The sequence below is a fragment of the Canis lupus genome, chromosome 24, assembly GCF_003254725.2.
Source record: "Canis lupus dingo isolate Sandy chromosome 24, ASM325472v2, whole genome shotgun sequence".
NCBI lineage: Eukaryota > Metazoa > Chordata > Mammalia > Carnivora > Canidae > Canis > Canis lupus.
The window spans coordinates 7057277-7077634 of NC_064266.1; the positions used below are offsets into that span (position 1 = coordinate 7057277).

General features: G+C 38.9%; 1 protein-coding gene across 4 annotated transcripts in view; it reads right to left on the bottom strand.

Moving 5' to 3' along the window:
* MACROD2 (mono-ADP ribosylhydrolase 2) overlaps nt 1-20358 on the bottom strand; it is a 1929479-nt gene that overhangs the window by 178155 nt on the left and 1730966 nt on the right. For all 4 annotated transcript variants that reach the window (XM_049100432.1, XM_049100431.1, XM_025469286.3 and 1 more), the window contains exon 9: nt 4613-4694. In XM_049100432.1, the coding sequence (XP_048956389.1) occupies nt 4613-4694 (82 nt within the window). The remainder of the gene's footprint in view (nt 1-4612; nt 4695-20358) is intronic.

A 20358-nucleotide genomic window follows, 5' to 3' on the forward strand; every position in this document is an offset into this window, starting at 1 on the left:
GACATCACTTCTCTGCTCCTGCTGATCTTGAAGTACGTATTTTTCATGAAACTTGCTGCAGCCATCTTGGTTCTCATACATATTTGGATTCCTGGGTACTTTGATCATACCAACACTATATTTGATTATTTGCTTATATTGTCTTCCAACTGTTGTGCATAATACTTACCTCTCAGGCATATTATGAGAACTAATTTTTAAATGCAGCTATGACCAAAGCCTTGGGTATATATTAGGCATATAATAAATTACTTGTTGATTGATGGACAGAAAGATAATGATTGATGTTGGATGAGAAAAGCTTATAAAATTGGTGAGAAGAGAAGATGAAGAAGAGGTCATATGAATACTTTTCTTTTGTTAGATTTAAAAAGAGCAAATCTAAATAAATTTTTTTAAAATATCATGCCCATTTGTCAGAGGATATAACTAAAAAAAATATTTTGGAGAAATACTCCTTCCTGAAAAATATAGTTGAGAACCATTGCAGTAAACAAGCCTAGGCTTTCCCTAATGTGGGGGAGGGGCCTGACCATGATATTTCTTATTTCCAACATAAGGGTTCTTTGATATAGTTCCAAAACTATAAATTTGACATTGTTATTATGAGGAAAATTAATATCCCTAAATTCTCTCTTAGAACTTAGACTTTAAAAAAATAACTGATCTCCATATTCCAGATCTATGAAAAATATACATAATAAATCTTACATACTGAAAAATACAAAGAAAACTTTTTTGTAAAGAACAAAGAGATCTCGGAGTTGAATTGTACAAATACTATTTGCTGTAGGCCATCTAATAGTGTACTGTAGCTATAAATTACTTGCAAATAAAGTATATGGTAATTCCATAAAGCTGCCATACTAGACTTCCAAAGAATACATCTAGAAGGGAAAAGTCAAATGTGCTTCACCCACAACAAGATATAAAACTATTGGAAAAAAACAATGTTGTTGGTTTTTTTTCTTTGTGGTTGTTGATGCATTTTCACAATGGGTTCTATTAGGGGTTCAGTTGTGCCCTTCAAAATATTTTGTTGAAATGCTACCCTCCAGTACCTCAGAATGTGACTGTATTAGGAGACAGGGTCTTTAAATAGGTGATAAAATTAAATGAGATTATTATGGGGGCTCTAGTCCTAGATGACTGGTGTCCTCACAAGGAGAGGGAGATTAGGACACAGACATACACAGAGGTAAGACTTCATGAAGACACAGAGAGAAGGTGACCATCTATAAGCTATGAAGAGAGACCTCAGAAGAGATCCAATCCTGTTGACACCTAAATGCTGTACTCCTAGCCTCCAGAATTGTGAAAAAATTAATTTCAGTTGTTTGAGCTCGGTGGTCTGTAGTGTTTTGTCATAGCAGCTCTAGCAAATGATTACAAGCACTTTTATATCTCCCCTTGTGGTCATGAGTAAGGCCTTTTGGTTTTGCAGTGACCATTCTCTTGCTTACCCGCCGGTCAAAACCCCACACAGCCTAGATGATGATTTGGGATTTGATTTTGAGAACCATGATAAAGTACCAATTTGAATCATATTAGAAAGTTTCCATGAGGACATTTACAGGTATTAGAAGGAAGAGAAGCATGGCAGCTCTGAACAATGATGAGCAAGCAGATGAAGTTAGTAATGAGACTTCCTCGGTGCTCCAAATGCATCCTTGAAATTGAATCCATCCTTGTCTGGAGCCGCTCTAAGGAAAGGAACCTATTATCACTTGTGCAATGACAGATGCTGTTCTCAATTTTGAAATAGAGCACTGCTTCTTCCTAGCCATATGCCTCATTTTCTCAGGTATGCATCATTTTCTATATCAAAAAGTAGGGTTAATATAATGCCTGCTTTCTTAGAGTTAGCTTGAAGATCACCCATGCATTTGGCTGAGAGAAAGCAATCCATAAAGGTTAGCTATTATTCCTATCATTAATAGTAGGTAGTGGTTTTGCACATGTTTTATCTTTAATGTGATCTTTCCTGCCTTGTTTGTATTGTTTTCTTATGTATTTTGTCTCAGATTCCCGATTATGAAATGTTAAGACACAGGATTAGTACACCCCCAAACATAGAGATTTAGTTTAATATAAAATGACTTTTTTTCTAAATTATCATTATTGCATTGGCTGAGGGTGTGATCCCAAGTCCAGGGATGGGGTCCCGCATCGGGCTCCATGCGGGGAGCCTGCTTCTCCCCCGTCTATGTCTCTGCCTCTCTCTGTGTGTCTCTCATGAATAAATGAATTTTAGAAATCTTAGAAAAAATAAATTGCATTTCCCTGATGATTAGTGTTATTGAGTATCCTTTCATGTATCTGTTGGCCATCTGAATCAGTCAGTCTAAGGGGAATATATGGCAAGTCAGAAAAATTATATTCTAATCAAAGATGGTATGGATATGAATTAACCATAAATTCAAATTATGGATAGATAATGTATATCATCTATATTGGCAGTCACACATTCCATTAGAAGTCACCTTTATTTCATATTGCATATTGAGAATTTACAAATGACTGATGCTTCAGCGTTGTGGAAATACTCAACAATTTGGGAGAATTTTGACATTTAGTTTAAAAATGTGCTTACCATTATAAATATGCACTGGAAATAATTTCATGAGCATGCTATGATTCAAAGTTTTGATAAGAAACTCAGGATGATTTTATTATTATTTCATTTGCTCAAGTACTAAGATGCATGTGGATTTATTTACAGTAGCAATTTTTCATTTATTTGCATAATTATTAATACATTCTAGATCACTAAAAATGTTCCATTTAGAATAAATATATAGTATGACTTTTGGTTTTGCAGCACTGAAAATACCTGCTGATGGGGTGAATTTGTTTAAATATCAATCGTTATACTTATGCAATTTTTTTTATCATATACTAGAGTGAAAACAAGTTTTTATTTTAGAAGACATGAGAATGAATGTTACATCATAATTTCTAAACACTTAAGAAGCCCAAAATGATGAAAGCTTATGAAATATGCCATGATATTGACAAGACGAGAATATTTGCACTGGACATCATGGCAAGTCACATTTTTTTCATGAATGAACATTTTCTTTTAAGAATACTTAAAAATACAAAAAAAGAATACTTAATAAATACAGAAATGCAGGCATAGTCAACTTACTGTGGTTATATAGGAAATAAAGGAAAAGGATGAAATAAAGAGATCGAAACAAAAAAAGCCATCATATTATGGGGAGAAGAATTTGTTAAATTTAGCTCATGTACCAACTACTCACTCAATAGTCACTAGGTGCTTTACATGCTGTAAATTATGGAGTTGCCTAAAGCAATTTTAAAGGGGTATTAAAAAAAAATGAAAAGAGAGAAAGAGAGAGAAGGGAGAAGGAAAAGGAGGAAAAAAAAGACCACAATAACAATCTTCTCCATCACATGCAGAGTCTCTCTGAATTTACAGTATGTCCCAGTTAGGGAAATACTGTAGCTAAAGGCTCCAATTAAATACACTTGAAAGATTCACTTTTCACTTACAAAGCTAGAGAACAGGACCTCACATTACTCAGTGGAACTTAGTCCTTGAACATTAGCACAAAGTTCAACATTCCCAGCAGTTTTCTGTGGCTGTTCTTGACAGCTACCTGCATCCTACTCTTCTCTCTGGGCAAGGAATCCTGGATTTACACTTACTGGATGCCTTTTACAGATTGCCAAGACAGTGAATGTGCACCACTCCCTCCCTCCCACCTGCCAGAGTACTGGGCATAGGGAAGGCCACTTCACCTGGCTATGGAAACCTCAAAAGAAAGCTCCCAATAAGGCAGACATCAACAACGCTCAAAGTAGTTTGACATTTCATGGAAACCATTCTTCCCATGGCTGACAAAAGCACCTTGATCACTGTGACTTTAATGGTATCATCAAAATAACTAGGTATTAAATAAGCCTAGAAGAGGAACAATGGGGGGAAATATTCAAATTAACCAGGCCAACCAAATCTAATGACACATTCAATCAATGTAAACAAAGTTCTTTAATAACTCTGAGATTTTGCCTACATTCTCAAATGTGGAATAGGATGAATAAGCACTTTTCTCGGATTGTCCTCAGAAGTGCTGCTTTCTTCATTGCAATTTGGGCCACGAAAATTGGGGGGAAGAGAGAGACAGTGCAGGAATTGTTTGAATTTTGGCTATAACCATAAATGGGCTCCTCACAATTTTCAATGAAGGTGTTGAACAGGGTGGACGGAGGCACAGGTTTGGACAACCTACATGTGTGGGGATCCAATCACAGAGCATGCAATTTAGGGCCAGAAGAAGAGTCTTTAGAAGCCATTCTAAAATGGTTCAGCCCCTCACTTTTGATGCTCAAGAGATTTTGAGATTCAAGAAATGAACCAACTTCCCCAAAATGACATGATGACCTCCTGAGACAGAGAGGTTGAGGGCTCAGATTTCTTGTAACCTCCTTGAGTTCTTGAAAATTATGACAAAACTTGCCAGGGGTTACTGGTGTATGCTGATCATATTTGGAACATTTCTTTAAGATAGGAAACGAAATAGAAATATACCCAATGCCTGCACTCCAATCCTCAATTCCAAAGAAAACAAATCACTTTACTCACCTGCAGGGAAAAACTCGCTCATTTTTTTTTTGTAGATTTTGAAGTCAACTTCTAAGAAGACACAGAAGATGATCCGATCCACCTAGAGGCAAACAATAAATACTCAAAGTGAAAGGAAATATGATGACCCCAGAATATGAGAAATATTCTAGAACATGGTTTTGGAGCAAGAAACAAAACTTGTAGATTTTTGGTACTATATTGCTAACTATATGACAATAAGTATATAGTTAACTTCACTTGAGTGAAGTTCAAGTGACTTGGTGTGTGTGCCCTCTTTATGTAAATAAGCCTATGGGCTCTTTGGTGGAAAGATTTTATATAAATCAAATAAGAAATAATAAATGACAATAAGCCACTTTGCAGCAAGCTATAACTAAGATTGGAGATTCCGACAGGATACCTAGACTTTATGTCCTATAAAACAACCATATGAGAGGCGTAGAGCAGAATGACAATAAACTATGTCAGTAAACAAAGAGCTCTTTGTCCTATCCTTCTTAGACGAATAAATTTAATCAAGCCTGTTAGTATTTGAATATGGCCTAAAAAGCTTCTTGCAGTTTAATTTACATCAAAGTCACTTGCTTGTAGCTTAACATACTCAGAAATGCAACAGACATAAAATATAATTAGTTGACAGTGACATGAGGTCAGTATAACTTTAATCTCGTAGATATTATTGAATAAATGTTACCTCAAAAGTAAAATATGCGTGTAGTCCCCTTTTCCTGTTTTGAGAGGGCTTCTCTATGTAAGGTGTTTCTTTAAGACATTCAGATATAGTATGGTAAACAGAGAAGAGAGATGGAGTACATCTGATAGCTCACGTATATCTCATATTAAATCAGTGACTTAATTACATGTCTTGAAAATAAGCTTCCCTTTAGTTCCTTTATTTTAACAATCTATCAAAAGTTAAAAATTACTCGATCTATCAAACTGCAACTGGCAATTGACTAGAACATCAAGTGTGGCATTTCTCATGGCAATAGGGAGTAAAGTGGGGAGTGCATGTGGCAGGACATGAACCAACCCAAATGGATGTCATCCGCTTAGCCTTTCAGCTCTCCCAAGCCTGTGGGATACAGATTCACACTAGGCAAGTTCAAAGTACCCAGCAGGAGAGAAAATCTACAGGGGGGGGGGGGGGGGGGGCGGGGCAGGGACGGCTCTGATTCAAAGGATGTTCAGCTTCCCTGTTGGAAGCTCAGAGACGTGGCTCCCTGATCCCTGCACATGTCCAGATAGGCTGCCTCCTGGGCCGTCGCTGGGCATCGATGATATAATCACCAAATACCGTGCAGCCCCAGTAATCCTCCCCCCACAGGATGGATTATAAGAGAAAGCATCTGGCCTTCGGAAATGGAAGGACTGGGTGGTAAATAAACCTTATTTTCTTTTCTCTGTGTTCATTTGAGTTTCTGGTGTCCAGTGCTGTCTGCATATCATTAACATTTTCAGCAAATGCAAAAACTGTCACCATCAACTCACTCTTCGGGTGAAATATAAATTTAGTTGAATAAATGATTAGCTATCGGTGCATTACTGAATGCTCGTCTCTGCTCTCCTTATGGTGTGTTTATGGCCTGTAGCTAAAGATAAAAATCGTAATGTTGAGCACTAGAAAAGAGTTAGAAAAAACATATTCTCTATGATATGGTTTAAACAAATTTTTAAAGCACAAAGATATAATAAAAGTGTAGAATTCATTCATAAGCACTGATATTCAGAAACATAACTAGAAATGTCACACATGAACTCCAGCAAAAAAAAAAAAAAAGATTTTAGAGAAATGTGGCAGAATGGGTAAAAGCTATTAACTATGGGGGTAGGTACCTAAATATCATAATATTTTCTATGGTTTTCTACATATTTGAAAAACTATAATTTAAAATTCTAACACAAAAAATAAGGTCTGTGTTAGACATACTCTACTCTCTGGCTGTATTAAACTATTTGTAATTCCTAACACCATAATTATTCTTACTTCTGTACCTATGATGGCTGACTTCTCCAGGCTTCAAAATGGTCAGATTGTTTCTAAAATCACCTGAGATCAAAACCAAAACAAGAAAATTTGATTCAAAGCAGGTCTAAGGGGACCAAACTGGACAGTCTCATTTCCCCCTATTTTTATGGTCATGCAGTATAAATCACAGTATTTTATTTTATTTTTAAGATTTTATTTATTTATTCATGAGAGACACACAGAGAGAGAGAGGCAGAGACACAGGCAGAGGGAGAAGCAGGCTCCATGCAGGGAGCCTGATGTGGGACTCAATCCTGGGACTCCAGGATCACGCCCTGAGCCGAAGGCAAATGCTCAACTGCTGAGCCACCCAGGGATCCCTAAATTACGTATTTTAAAAAATACCCCTGTTGCCTGTATGTGTGTTTGCATGGGGGAGGGTTAGTGGTAGAAATGCTACTCATTGCTGTTAAATGAACTTTTAACCACCGTAGAAACTAAATACAGATTTCTTAAATATTGCAAAGAAGTATAATCCACCTTTTGGCATTTTCAGCTTTGTTACCATGGAAATGGTATGAGTCCAAAATTTAGCAGTCCGATTTATTTTCCCGGAGAGTAGATGGCTGATGGGGGAAAAGTACTTTTATTTTAAACTAATTGAGTGGCCCATTTCCCTGCCTGACCCTGGGGCTTAACACTGAAAATATCTTGGAAGCAAGTTGAATCCAAGAATTAACCCTCATTTGCCAAGTACTCGTTATGTATGCACATGTGAATGTATTCATATATGTCTGCATAAACTTATTCTCTGGGGTTATTGTTGGAAAAGAGCTCCATTAGTCAACAATCTTTGTGTTTATAAACTCATAGTGGATATTGATCACTGCCTGTGGTAGATTGTATTTTCCAAGCTGGCATGCAATGAGATACCCCATCCCTCAGACTCTCTTAAAATGTAATGTTGATACTTCTGTCATCGAGAAGTGGGATCTCTATTTCCTTCTCTTAAATCTAGGATTGCCAGTAACTCTGGCAGAAATACTATGTGGTTTTCAAGTCCATGTCATAAGAGGTGATACAATTTCTGTCTGGTCTTTTTGGGGTGTACCCAACCTCCATCCCATGAGGAAGCAGATAGACCACATCGAGAATCCATTTGTTCAAGTTATAGCCGATAGCCTAGCTGAAAGGGAGTAGCCTCGTGATGATTTCACCTCCTGGTTTTTGAGCTACCCCAGGTGATGCCACATGGAACAGAAATCAGCTGTTCCTACTGAACTCTGCCCAAATTGCAGATTTGTGAACAAAACAGAAACACATAGCCAGAAATCTGATATTCTTCTGGTTTCTTCCTGGTGCCAGTTGTTTGGATTCTCACTTTTCTGGTACATGAGCCCTCTTGAAAGGCTCAAACTGAATGGATCAAGATCAAGTAGAAGACACAATGGAGTGACAAGAACACAGAAAGTCTAATTGCCACATGGCTGAGGGATTGGAAATCTGATATATGCAAAGGAGAGAGTCTGGTTATTCATTCTAGCCCCAAATAAATTACCTGAGGATACATAAGAATGACCCACTATTGCAGCTCAGGAGCATATTTTCAATTTTTCTTTTATGTTAGGCAATAGGATAATTTTGTAAGATGGTTGTTCTTGAGAGGCTATATTTATTCATTTATGTAACAGATATTAACTGAGCCCCTCCAATTTCATGGGCCTTGCCCATGTGCCATTGTCTCACAAGAAAACTTGAATCCAGAATAAATGCTTTTTTTTCTCAAGGCCAAACAATTACTGACAAAATCTCAGATATCTTAACCTCACATGCAGTGTTCTGTGATATCACACAGATGGAGACACATGGGACTGAGTTTCTAGGCCTGTCACTAGCTCTGTAACATTGGACAAGCCACTGTCTCTCTGGGATCCAGCTTTCATGTTTCTATAGAGAAGGATTGAACTGAATTATAGTATGTCCATAGTTTCTTTCTCTCTTTTTAATATCCCGGCAATTGTCTATCTCTGTGGTGAGTTTGTACTATGTCAGTTTATCTAAGCTGGAATAACACTTCTCTGAAAGGTTTTGTGTCAGGGTTGGCCACAGAGAAATTTCCATGAGATTTTGAGGGCAGAAGTGCAGCTGCAGCCATTGTACTAGGCAGGTGGATGTAGGACTCTGGCCAGGTGGGGTACATCATCTGCTCCTCAGCTGGGTGCTCATCAGCTGGGTTGCTCATCAGCTGGGTGAGGGGTAGCAGCTGGGCTCACAGCTTCTCCAGCTGCTGCTCTTCCTCCTATCTCAGGTTCTCTGAGTCTAGGCTGGACACACATGTAGCTCTGCTTCAAAGGCACCGGCTCCTTCTGTAGGGCATGGTACCTTAGGGTTCCATGCCGGCGGAGACAGATGCATATGACAGCTCATGTGGGTTCCAGTTTGCTCTCACAGTTTCCTCTTTCTCCCTGTTCTCCCCAACTTTGCTTCCACCTTTCTCTTTGCCACCTCTGGACCACCTGCCCTGCTGACATACTCCAGACCTTGAAGATGCACAGGCAATGGCCTTCTATACTCCCTCACTAGCTCCCTCTCATGGGTCCTGATTAAGGGTTTTTCTTTACTCAGTGTCGACTATCCCCTTGACATTTACTTCCCCAGTTTCTCCCACGATTGTATAAGATCTGATCCCTATAATCCATCCTGTATTCCATATCACTCACAAGGTTCTGAATCTTTGGTTAAACCCCAACTGATGTAATTTTTAACAAAAATTCACTGAATGACATGCAAAGGAACACAATGAAGGGAAAAAAATAACAGGTGTTCCTTTTTGGAGGTGTACAACCTGTCAAGGCTACTCAAAGTCCAATTACTTCCTTCCAGACGAATTTCTATTGGCTCCAGCCCAATTTCCTGGTGAACTTCCTAAAGTGTACATATACACTTTTACAGTTAAAGCAACTCCGTGTACTTTTTTTTTTTTTTTTTTTTTACTAACAAGTTGTTAGTAAACTCAAATGGGTCCCCAGGCCAAAACATAATTACAAATAATACAAAAAGTGACATTAATATTTTTAGTATTAACAATTTTCTTTTTTAAGATTTTATTTATTTATTTGAGAGAGAGAGAGAGAGAGCAGGGAGGGGGGCAGAGGGAGAAGCAGACTCCTTGAGCAGGGAGCCCAATGTGGGGCTCGATCCTAGGACCCTGAGATCATGATCTGAACTGCAGGCTTAACCAACTGAGCCACCCAGGTGCCCTCTAGGATTATCAATTTAACTGTAATCCTCATTATGCCTTAAACTAGAATCCTATGATGAATTGGGTGGTGCTCATTTTTTTTTAATACCTGGACATAGCATAGGTCCTGAGGCAAAACAGGAAATATTTGCAGAGTACATGCTTAGGCAAATAGACTTGACTAAAATATAAGTATACAGCAGATACATTTCAAGTACATGTAGTTTCATAACCAAAGAACTTTTTTAAGAGGTAGACTTTCCTTTATGTTTGCCAGAAGACCTGAGAACAGAATTATAGAGAAGCCTACAGTGATTTTGCAAAGAAGAAGGGAGCTATATAAAGGACACAAGGAATTTGTAACCAATTGCCATCCTATCCAACGGTACCATGCTGAGCACAATGCCCCTTGAACACAGGGCTCATGTTTTCATAGAGGGCTTAGTTTCAGAATAGAAACAACAATGCTGCCTATAAACTACAATGTAATAAAAGTTAAAAGAGCTTTTTCTTTTCTTTTCTTTCTTTTCTTTTTTTTTTTTTTTTAAATGAAAAGACATTGGGCAGCCTGGGTGGCTCAGCGGTTTAGCGCCACCTTCGGCCCAGGGCATGATCCTGGAGACCTGGGATGGAGTCCCACGTCGGGCTTCCTGAATGGAGCCTGCTTCTCCCTCTGCCTGTGTCTCTACCTCTCTGTCTCTCTGTTTCTCATGAATAAATAAATAAAATCTTTATTTTTTTATTTTAAAAGAAAAGACATTATTGGGTATTGGCAAAAATGTGAATTACCAAGAACTTTCATATACTGTTTTGGAGAGTAAAAGTTGGTGCAGCCAGTTTGGAAAATTATTTGGCAGTGTTCACTAAATTAGCTCAATTTTTGCATATCCTATGAACCAACAATTTTACTTTTAGGTAAATGCCTAGCAGAATATACATATATGTTCATGAAAGGACACATATCACAATATTTGTAGCAGCACTATCTGTAATATCTCCAAATTGGAAGCGACTTAAATGCCTAAAATGGTAGAATGGATAAATCATTGTGATCTATCCATGCAGTGGGATATTATAAGTGAATAAGAATGGAAAGTTTGCAACCACATGCAATAATATAAATGAACAGAACATTGAGTAGAAGAATCCAGAAGGAAAAGGTACACACTGGATGACTCTATTTCTTTAAAATTTAAAAATGTTAGAGAAATAACCAATCATCTACAGTGTTAGAAGTTAGCACAGCAATTACCCTGGGGTAAGGGTTGGTGAAAAGGAACCAAGGGGAGTGCCTGGGAGATGCTGGGATTTTGATCTGGGTGCTGGTTCCACGGATGTGTTCAGCTTGTGAAATTCATCAAGCAGCGCACTTAGGATCTGTGTACTTTTCTGTATGTTATACTTCAATAGAATCTTTTTAAAGGTTGAAAGTCTCCTGGTGCAGTTGTCTTGGTCAACAATCAAAAATCTATTTTCATTGACTTCAAGGTCAAAAAAGTCCTTTAAAAGCTGACCTTCCAAAGGCATTCCTCTATATATTTCCACTGATGCCAACTGTAGCTCACCCATCAAAGCATAAAGGAGTAAAGATGTATTTCTCTCACCAACATATCCATTAATCCACAGTTGGGGGTTTTATGCCCCATAAACATGATGACATAAGTTCTATTAATCTTTTTCAGCATCATATCCACTGCCCCTGAAGAGGGTTACACAGTGAAGCAGGTTTAGAATATCTACAGCTGACCTCCATTTTTCACGGTTACCAGTCCTAGGGCAGCTGACACAGCCAAGATTATCCTGTGTTCAGCGGGACTGAGAAAATGAATGCATTCTGATGAATGTAATTTGCTTCCCAATGACAAATGACAAACATTCAAAGATCTGGTGTGCATGCAAATACCGCTTTAACTAAGACTGATGGGTGGTTATCCTGTGTAAATGCAGCCCGATGGGCAATGGGGGTGAAGTCTCAGGCCTCCTGAAAGATAATCCAACAGCTTCACTATGCAAGCTTGGATGTTGGGGTATCTTCATCAAATAGTGGCTGCTGCCAATAAGTGAGTCAAATTTCAGGGCTTAAGCATCAAAGCTGTAGAAGGAAAGGTTTTGAGGGAGGTTGGAAGACCACGACAATTGGAGCTTGCTTGGTGCTGAGCCCATCAAGGTTACATGGAATGGCAAAGGTATGAGGTCACTGCTGATTAATTAGAGAACAAAACCTAAAAGTTGGGATGTCTGGGTTCTGGTCCTCCCTCTTCCAACAGGTGGAATATTGGAGATCCATCTGCCCTTCTCCTACTGTGTTAGTGCTCTGCTGCATAAATATCACTGGGACCTGAGCTGCTTAAAGCCACAAAGTTACATGATCTCAGCTTCTGTAGGTAGATCAGAGTCCAGGCCAACGTCATCGAGTCCTCTGTTCAGGATCTCAAAAGCTGAAATCAGGGTATTAGCCATGCTGCACTTCCCACCTGAGGTTGAGGTCCTCTTCCAAGCTCATTCAGGTTGTTGGAAGAATTTATAGTCCCTCATAATGGTAGAAGAGAGGTCCTTGTTTTACTTCAAACTGTCAACCAGGGACAGTTTTTAGTTTCTACAGGCCACCTGCAATTTCTTGCCATGGGGTCCTGAAAGGCAGTTCAAGACATGAACGCTTTCTTTATCCCAAGCCAGCAAGAGTGCATCTCTATGACTTTCTCCACCTTCAACTTCTAGAATCATTTTGGAGCTCTCCTAATTAGGTCAGCCAACCGTATCACTCTCCCTTTTAATGAATTCAACTGATCAAATGCCTTAGTTACAGCTACAGAAATCTCTTTTGGGATGCCTGGGTGGCTCAGTCAGTTAAGCATCTGACTTCAGCTCAGGTCCTGATCCTGGAATCCTGGGATGGAGCCCTACATTGGACTTTCTGCTCAGCAGGGAGTTGCTTCTCCCTCTGCCCCTCACCTTGCTCATGCTCTCTCTCTCTCTCTCTCTCTCTCTGTCAAACAAATAAATTAAATCTTAAAAAAAAAAAAACCTTTTTCTTAATCAAGGGAGTAACTTATTCAATCATATTTATAGGTGCCACTCATGTTCAAGGGCAGAAGACTGGAAAAGGTGTGCACACAAGGGGGTAGGCATCTGGGACATATCTTAGACTTCTGCCTCTCACACCCAGTCACCTCCATGTAACAAGCTGCCTATGTTCCAATCTGGACTTGAACTTGAGGAAGTCATTTAACCTTTCTTTTTCTTTCCTTTCCTTTCCTTTCCTTTCCTTTCCTTTCCTTTCCTTTCCTTTCCTTTCCTTTCCTTTCCTTTCCTTTCCTTTCCTTTCTTTCTTTCTTTCTTTCTTTCTTTCTTTCTTTCTTTCTTTCTTTCTTTCTTTCTTTCTTTCTTTCTTTCTTTCTTTCTTTCTTTTCTTTCTTTCTTTCTTTCTTTCTTCTCTTTCTTTTCTTTCTTTCTTCTTTCTTTCTTCTTTCTTTCTTTCTTTCTTTTCTTTCTTTCTTTCTTTCTTTCTTTCTTTCCTTTTTTTCTTCCTTTCTTTCTTTTTTTCTTTCTTCTCTTTCTTATTCCTTTGTAGGCTCCATGCCCAGCATGGAGCCCAAAGTAGAGCTTGAACTCACAACCCTGAGATCAAGGCCTGAGCTGAGATCAAGAGTTGGACACGGACTAAGCCATGCAGGTGCCCTGCCACTTAACCCTTCTGAATCTCAGTCTCCTCATCTCTTAAATTGAAACATTGATCTTGTGGTGGTCAGTATATTAGTTTTCTACTGCTACATAACAAATTACCACTGTGGCCTCAAACAAACCCTGCTTATTTGCTCACAGTTTGTAGGTTAAAGGTCTGGTGTAACTAGGCTCACTGATCAGGATATCATATGAGTAAAATCAAGATGTCAGCTAGACTGAATTCCTTTCTGGAGGCTGTGGAGAGAAATCCACTGCTAAGCTCATTCTTGCTGTTGGCAGAATTCAGTTACTTGCAGCTGCAGGCCTGAGGTTCCCATTTTCTCACTGGCTGTGGGCTGGGGAATGACTCTCAGCTCCTTAGGGGCCATTATATTATTTGCCAGATGTCTGCCTCCATTATCAAGCCTGCAAAAGTATATCAAATCCTTTTGATTTTGAATCTCTGACTTCCTTCATGTCTGACCTCTAAGATATAAAGAACTATGATTAGGTTAGGCCCACCTGGAGAGTCTCCCTATCTTAAGCTCAGCTGATTCAGGATCTTTTAAAGACATCCACAAAATCCCTTCAAGCAGTACCTAAGTTATTATTTGAAGAACTGGGAGAGGGTGTGTGTACACCAGATATTGGGACTCTTGGAAGACTCTTAGAATCTTACCTGACCACATGAGATATTTGATCTAAAGCACTTGGTAAAAAAAAAAAAAAAAAAAAAAAAAAAAAAAAAAAAAAAAAAAAATTAATAAAATAAAAATAAAAATAAATAAATAAATAAATAAATAAAATAAAGCACTTGGTAAAGAGTCTGACATATAGGAGGTACTCCATACATATTGGTTATCCGTAAATTTGTCATTAATGAGGTGCTTGAAATACCTAGCAAAGTGCTGGCATGTGTGTATAATCACTGTTCACTTGGTGAATCCTTTATTTCTACCCTGATCTTTTCAAACAGATCAAGGAAAAGATAAGCCAGATAGAGAACACTGGAGGCACTTTTTCCAACTGGTCTGCTGAAAGGCATTTCCTCAATGTTGCTGAGGAATTCTATCTTAAAAGAAACATTTACGAAAATGGGCCATATTATATAGAAAATTGCTATTTTTTGTGTGTCTGACCACATCAGCCAGAGAAAGGGAAGAGCAAGGGAAAAAAAGTAAATGAACAGTTGAGCTGCAATAATAAAGAAGATTTCAGAAGACCCTCTAGGAGTCTGCTCTGATATTTTAATATCCTTGTCAAATGTCATTGAATATCATTCTCCAGGTTCTTGGAGATATTAAGTATTTTCATATTTGTGCACCTCGCCACTGACACTAGTATTTCAACCTTCAAATTACAGAACGGGAAAATTTTGTTCTCCATGTTCCGAGAGACTTTTGGATGAGTCGGAGAACATTTATAATCCATAAACATTAAAAGGGCATTTTTGCATTTTGAAATTGCTTCTGCATGCATAAAAAGGATCCTTTATTTTGGGGGGCTTTTTCCACAAACTCAGTTCGTCTGTCACCACTCTGTGGCAGCATGATTCAGTCTTCTTGTTTTGTTTTGATAAATTGCTCTTTTTGACTTTTCTTCAACTCTGTATGAAAAAAATGGCCATGTAGCTGAAGAACCAAGTGTTATTTTGATTTGAGCTGGAAGCTCATTTGTACAAGTTAATTTCCAAGTCTGCTTCATATCGATCAAAATGGACACCCTCACAAATGACACATCTGTCATGGTACTTGAAGCTACTCCATATGTTTAGCATAGAAAAGACACAGGCACACAAGGGCTTAGAACCTACAGTTCTAAATACTGGTATAGCAAGTCCTGCCTTTGTTACCAAAGAAATGATCCTAGGAGATATTGGGTAAAAATTTGAGTGGAAGACAGGACAGGTTTCCTTTTCACAAGTGGATAGAGTACTGTTGCTGTGCTGCTCCTATCTGCTCTCTCCTTTCAGGATGGGAAGATTCATTCTTCCTGTTGCTGGAAATGCTGGTGGCTGACAACTCTGAGGAGATACTTACAGAGGACCGTCCTCTGCCAAAGAGCATCTCACATGTGCTGACCTTCTTTCTGGAATCAGCCTGCACCCAGTGACTGACTCATCCAGCAGTCTAAAGCCTCATACCCCTTTCTTCAATTTGATGCATCTCTGAAGGCCATCAATTATGTGCTGAATGGTGCCCCACCCCAATCCATGTGTTGAAATCTTTACCCTCAGGACCTCACAATATGACTGAATTTGGAGTTAGTCTTTAAAGAGGTAATTAAAGTAAAACGAGATCATTAGGGTGGGATTTAATCCAATATGACTGGCATCCTTATAAGAAGAAGAGATTTGGACAGCAACACATACAAAGTGAAGACCATGTGAGGACATGGGGACAAGAAGGCCATCTATAAGCCAAGGAGAAGTTGATCCTACTGATCTCAGACTTCTAGCCTCCAGAAGTATAAAAACAATATAGTTTTTCTGTTGTTGAAGCTACCCAGTCTGTGAAACTTGTCATGGCAGCCCTGGCAAACGAATTCATCTTGCCAGAATCAGAGCTCCTGACGGTTTCAACTTCTCCCTCTTCTCAGCTGTGTTTCCCTCATTCCATCCTTCTGCCCACCAGGTATTGATCAAGAGCATGAACCACTAAACCTCTGACTTGAAAATCTTCTCGGTTTCTTTCCCAGAAAACTTGACCTATGACCTCTACTTTTGGCAACCCAAATTGTTTTCTTTTCATGACCATTTTTTATGTCATTTTCAATGATGCAAATGACAGTCAGACATGAAGTCAGCTGCCTAATTTCTGCCTACCACCTAAGTTTGCTATCAGCTCCCTGTGGAGAAGCAACCATATTCTCAGCTTGGTCAGACCAATGGTTAAGAGGGCCAAGAGTGGTTTTAAAAGAGCATTAAAAGCCAACATAAACTATACATGTGTCCTAAATAATGTGACAGCAGATTTGTTGAGATTGAAGCTCCATCTGCAAATCATTCTTGGGGAAATGGGCCTCTTAGAGCTCTTTGTGTATTCTGAAGATGGGAAACCAGGCCCATGGGCACACTGCAACTAAATAATGACAGCCATAACAAGTCAAGGTAAGGTCTGTCTTAACATGGCTGAAGCCACCCACAGCTGAGACACATCTGTAGTGTAGAACACAAGATGTAGTTCTTGTTTCTAATGCTAGATGTATCCTTTTATATAAGAGTAGTCAATTTCCTTTGTGTAAGAGGTAAGTAACTTAGATGGGTCTTAACAGGTAAGATTGAAAAAAAAAAGATAAAGTGAGTCCAAGTGGTCAAGAGAGGTGTTGTTGACAGGCACTTTGGTGCCCTTTCCATATCCTCTCAGGAGGTCTTAGTAGTAGAAACCAGAGAATGCCCAGGCATCTGAATTTCTTTGCCTGAAGGTTTTCTTACTGCTAGGAGCTTCTGACCACATATCTAGTTATCTGGGAGTTGGAAGAATTAATGCTTCCTACCCACCACCTCTAGATCAAAGACTGGCAGGAGTTGATGCTTAAATACCCCTGCTTCATTGCCCACAGGTGGGAAAGATCAGGGTTCCCCAAGAGGATACAATTCTGGTTGCTCAGGGTGGTAACTGGATTGCATGCCCTAAGTTTACCTTCTTTACCCTTCCTTCACCTGCAAATGATCTACCTGCCCTCGAATCTTTGTCTCAGGGTGTGCTGTGGGGAAAACCCAAATGAAGAAGAAAATGGGAAACCATTTGGTCAAATATCAACTTATCTTCTCAGTATCCAGCTGATCGAGGGTTAATTTAATATAAATCAGCTTCTCAGTAAAGGTCTAGATCTCCTTCCCACATTTTGCTCTGACTCTCATGGTGCCCTCAGTACCCTTCAACTGAGAAGGAAGTGCCAGAAATAGGTCTTTTGACTCAAAGTTCTTCTTCACAATTTCATCTGTGACATGAAATTACCCTTCCAATGATGGAGCTATTGTTTATCAAGCACCCATGCAGCTTCATGTCAACCCAGCTAACCCAGCTGCAATCCCCTATTGTATATTTCATACTCCGGCTTCTGAGAACACTCTGATTCCTTTTTCTTTTATTTGATTAAGAACATCTGCAGAGGTGGTTCAGCTACAAAAGTTAGTAATTACTCTTTTTTTGTCAACAGTAATTAAAAATTTCAAGGAAGAATTGTCATTCATTGCTGCTTATGAGGTTACCTATGGCGGACAGTGCTTTATAAAGCCAACAAATCATGACCCTAAAAATAAATATCTCTTTTCAAAAATGGGAATGCTATTCCAAGTCTCAAGGTGGCTCTGAAGCCTAGTCACAATGCTTAACGGATGAGGGCTACCATATAACTATGCAAACCATCGTGTGCATTCTCATTTTCTCAACATTTCCATTAGCATCTGACACGCGTGCAGATATCATTTATAGTTCAAAGGAATCTCATTAACATATCATCTGAAAGAGCATTTTGTGAGGACAAAAGCTGTTTTTCTCAAGCTGGTGCCCCTCCCACTCCTGTAAGAAAGACTCTTTTTGTTCAACAGCAAAGCCCAAGAGAACAATCACTCTTGAGTAATTTTCTGTAGGTTCATGGCTCATACAATAAGAAGTAGCAAATCAAAGTGGTTCTATCCAAAAAAATGCCCCCTCGGCGGGGGGTGGGGGGTGTTGGCAGCAGAGATGTGTGTGTATATGGTGGGGGTATATGTGTGGCCGGGTGTTTGTGTGGATGGTATAAAAGACAGAGGGGGGGAGGAAAGAGGGCTTCATCTCCTCTCAGTCACTGTCTTCTCTTAGAGAGCTATAAGCTCCAAACCATGGACTGTTATTTTGTACTTGTATCTACTTGTAGCTACTTCATCTCAACTATTTCTTTGAATGCCAGATAGAGGAACTTGTGCTCAACTAGACTGTAGTCCCTGGGGAGGCATCACCTTTCTCTTTAGTCATCTTTCTACCTAGTAGCCAATGTAGTCAGCTTCAGGTACAGAAGGCTTCCATCATACTGCTCCACCAGGCCAGTAGGCTTTCAATGACCTGATTACAACTCCTTGAGTCAGGGACTTCAAAAAGAAAGTCCATTTGAGAAAATGGTATAAGTGTTGGCCCCAGCTCTCTTTCTGGAAGAAATTACCTTTGCTCTCTTCTGCCCCTCTGTGGTACATCCATTCTTCACATCATCTTTCTAAACCACATTGTCATCACCTTGGCAGGTTTAAAAAAGGCTGAGAGACACTTTATATTTTGAATATCGAACTCACAACTTCCATTGGTCTTATCCATAAATTATCTTCAAATATTTATCAGAGAAAACCCCTGAGGTTGTTAAGTCTCCCTCAGGGACTTGGGTTAGTGCCCAAGGAGCCCTCTGCAAAATGGTATTTAATCTTGAGTTTTGTCACATGATCTTTTGTTTAATGGACTGTGTCAAATGTTCATGCTTGGGTGTACATAAAAACAGCATTTCTCCTCCCAATCTTTCCTGATCCTCCAGGAAGACAGGCTCTGCTGGGTGGTGGCTCCAAGTACTATTCCATACCCACCTCCAAGTACTATTCCATACTCCACACTGTTCCATACTCTTCACGGGGATTGTAATCTCACGTCCCAGAAAATCATGACTTAGTGACATAATGCTAGCATGTTTGCTATATTGATACATTTGCATGATACAAGTAGGTAGGTCAATAGATAAATAGATGTTGGTAATCATAAATCAAGATATTTGAACTTGCAAAAATATTTATCCTTTAAATACTATAATCTTAAAGTATAATTCAGTCTTTTAAACTCTCCTTTTTAAAACCAAATCCATTATGAATATTAAAATCGCAGGGGCAGGGAAAGTAAAGTAAAAGGGCTAATAGTTGCTGAATACTTCTGTATTGGACTCGGAGGCATTTGGTTTAATATGTGGAAGCTCAGGGCAATCAGAACACTATTTGCAAAATAACTATTATTATTCTAATTTCTTACTAGACAGACTTTTTTTTCTATGAAAGAAGACAATTAAAACAATAACAAAGGAGAAAACAACCACTGACCAAAAACAAAAACAAAGGAAAATGCACATAAGACTAGAATATAGAAATGTCAACTGCATATCAACTTTTTTAATTACTGTAGGAGAGGGGGGCATATGAAAAAAAAAAGAACAAAAAAGCAAGGATCCACTAAGATTATTTTAATAAGGATGATAGAATGATGGCTTTCCGAAAATAGCCAACAGATGTCCCACCGTTATACTGAGGCTTGTTATGTAACGTTTGCTGCTGTAATCCTTTAAAAATCTATTTTCCCGACTTGATCCTGCTCCAGCATCTGTGATGCTAAATGCTGCAGTGGCTGTTTCTTGGTTTTAACTGATGTTTCTAATGCCAGTTACAGGTCAAATTTAAGAGCAGTAAAAATAAAGGCCTTGTTTGCATTTTCAGCAGGAAAATGATGCTCTATCCACATCAATGCTGCATCCAATAATGATCCTTCCAACCACGGAAGGAGAGGAAGTGCACAAATTACAAAGATGTATGGGCATAATTGGCATATTGACACAATTTAGAGTAACTGACTCAATAGCTTAGAGAGACACATTCCTCAAATAACATTGCCAGAGTTTCACACTCAGCTTCCCACCTGAAGCATGAATTTGTTCTATGAACGTCACTGGGTGATTTAGTCATTAAAAACAAACCAATTCTCTATGTTATACTTTGGGGGATGGTTGGGAAAGGGGAGTCACATTTTGATTTTGTGGACAGATGTAAGCAGTATTTGGAAAGGCCCACTGGTGATGTGTTCATTGAAAAGCTTTAACTGGGATTCTATTGTTTCTATTTGATTTAATTTCCAAGCTGTGCAACAT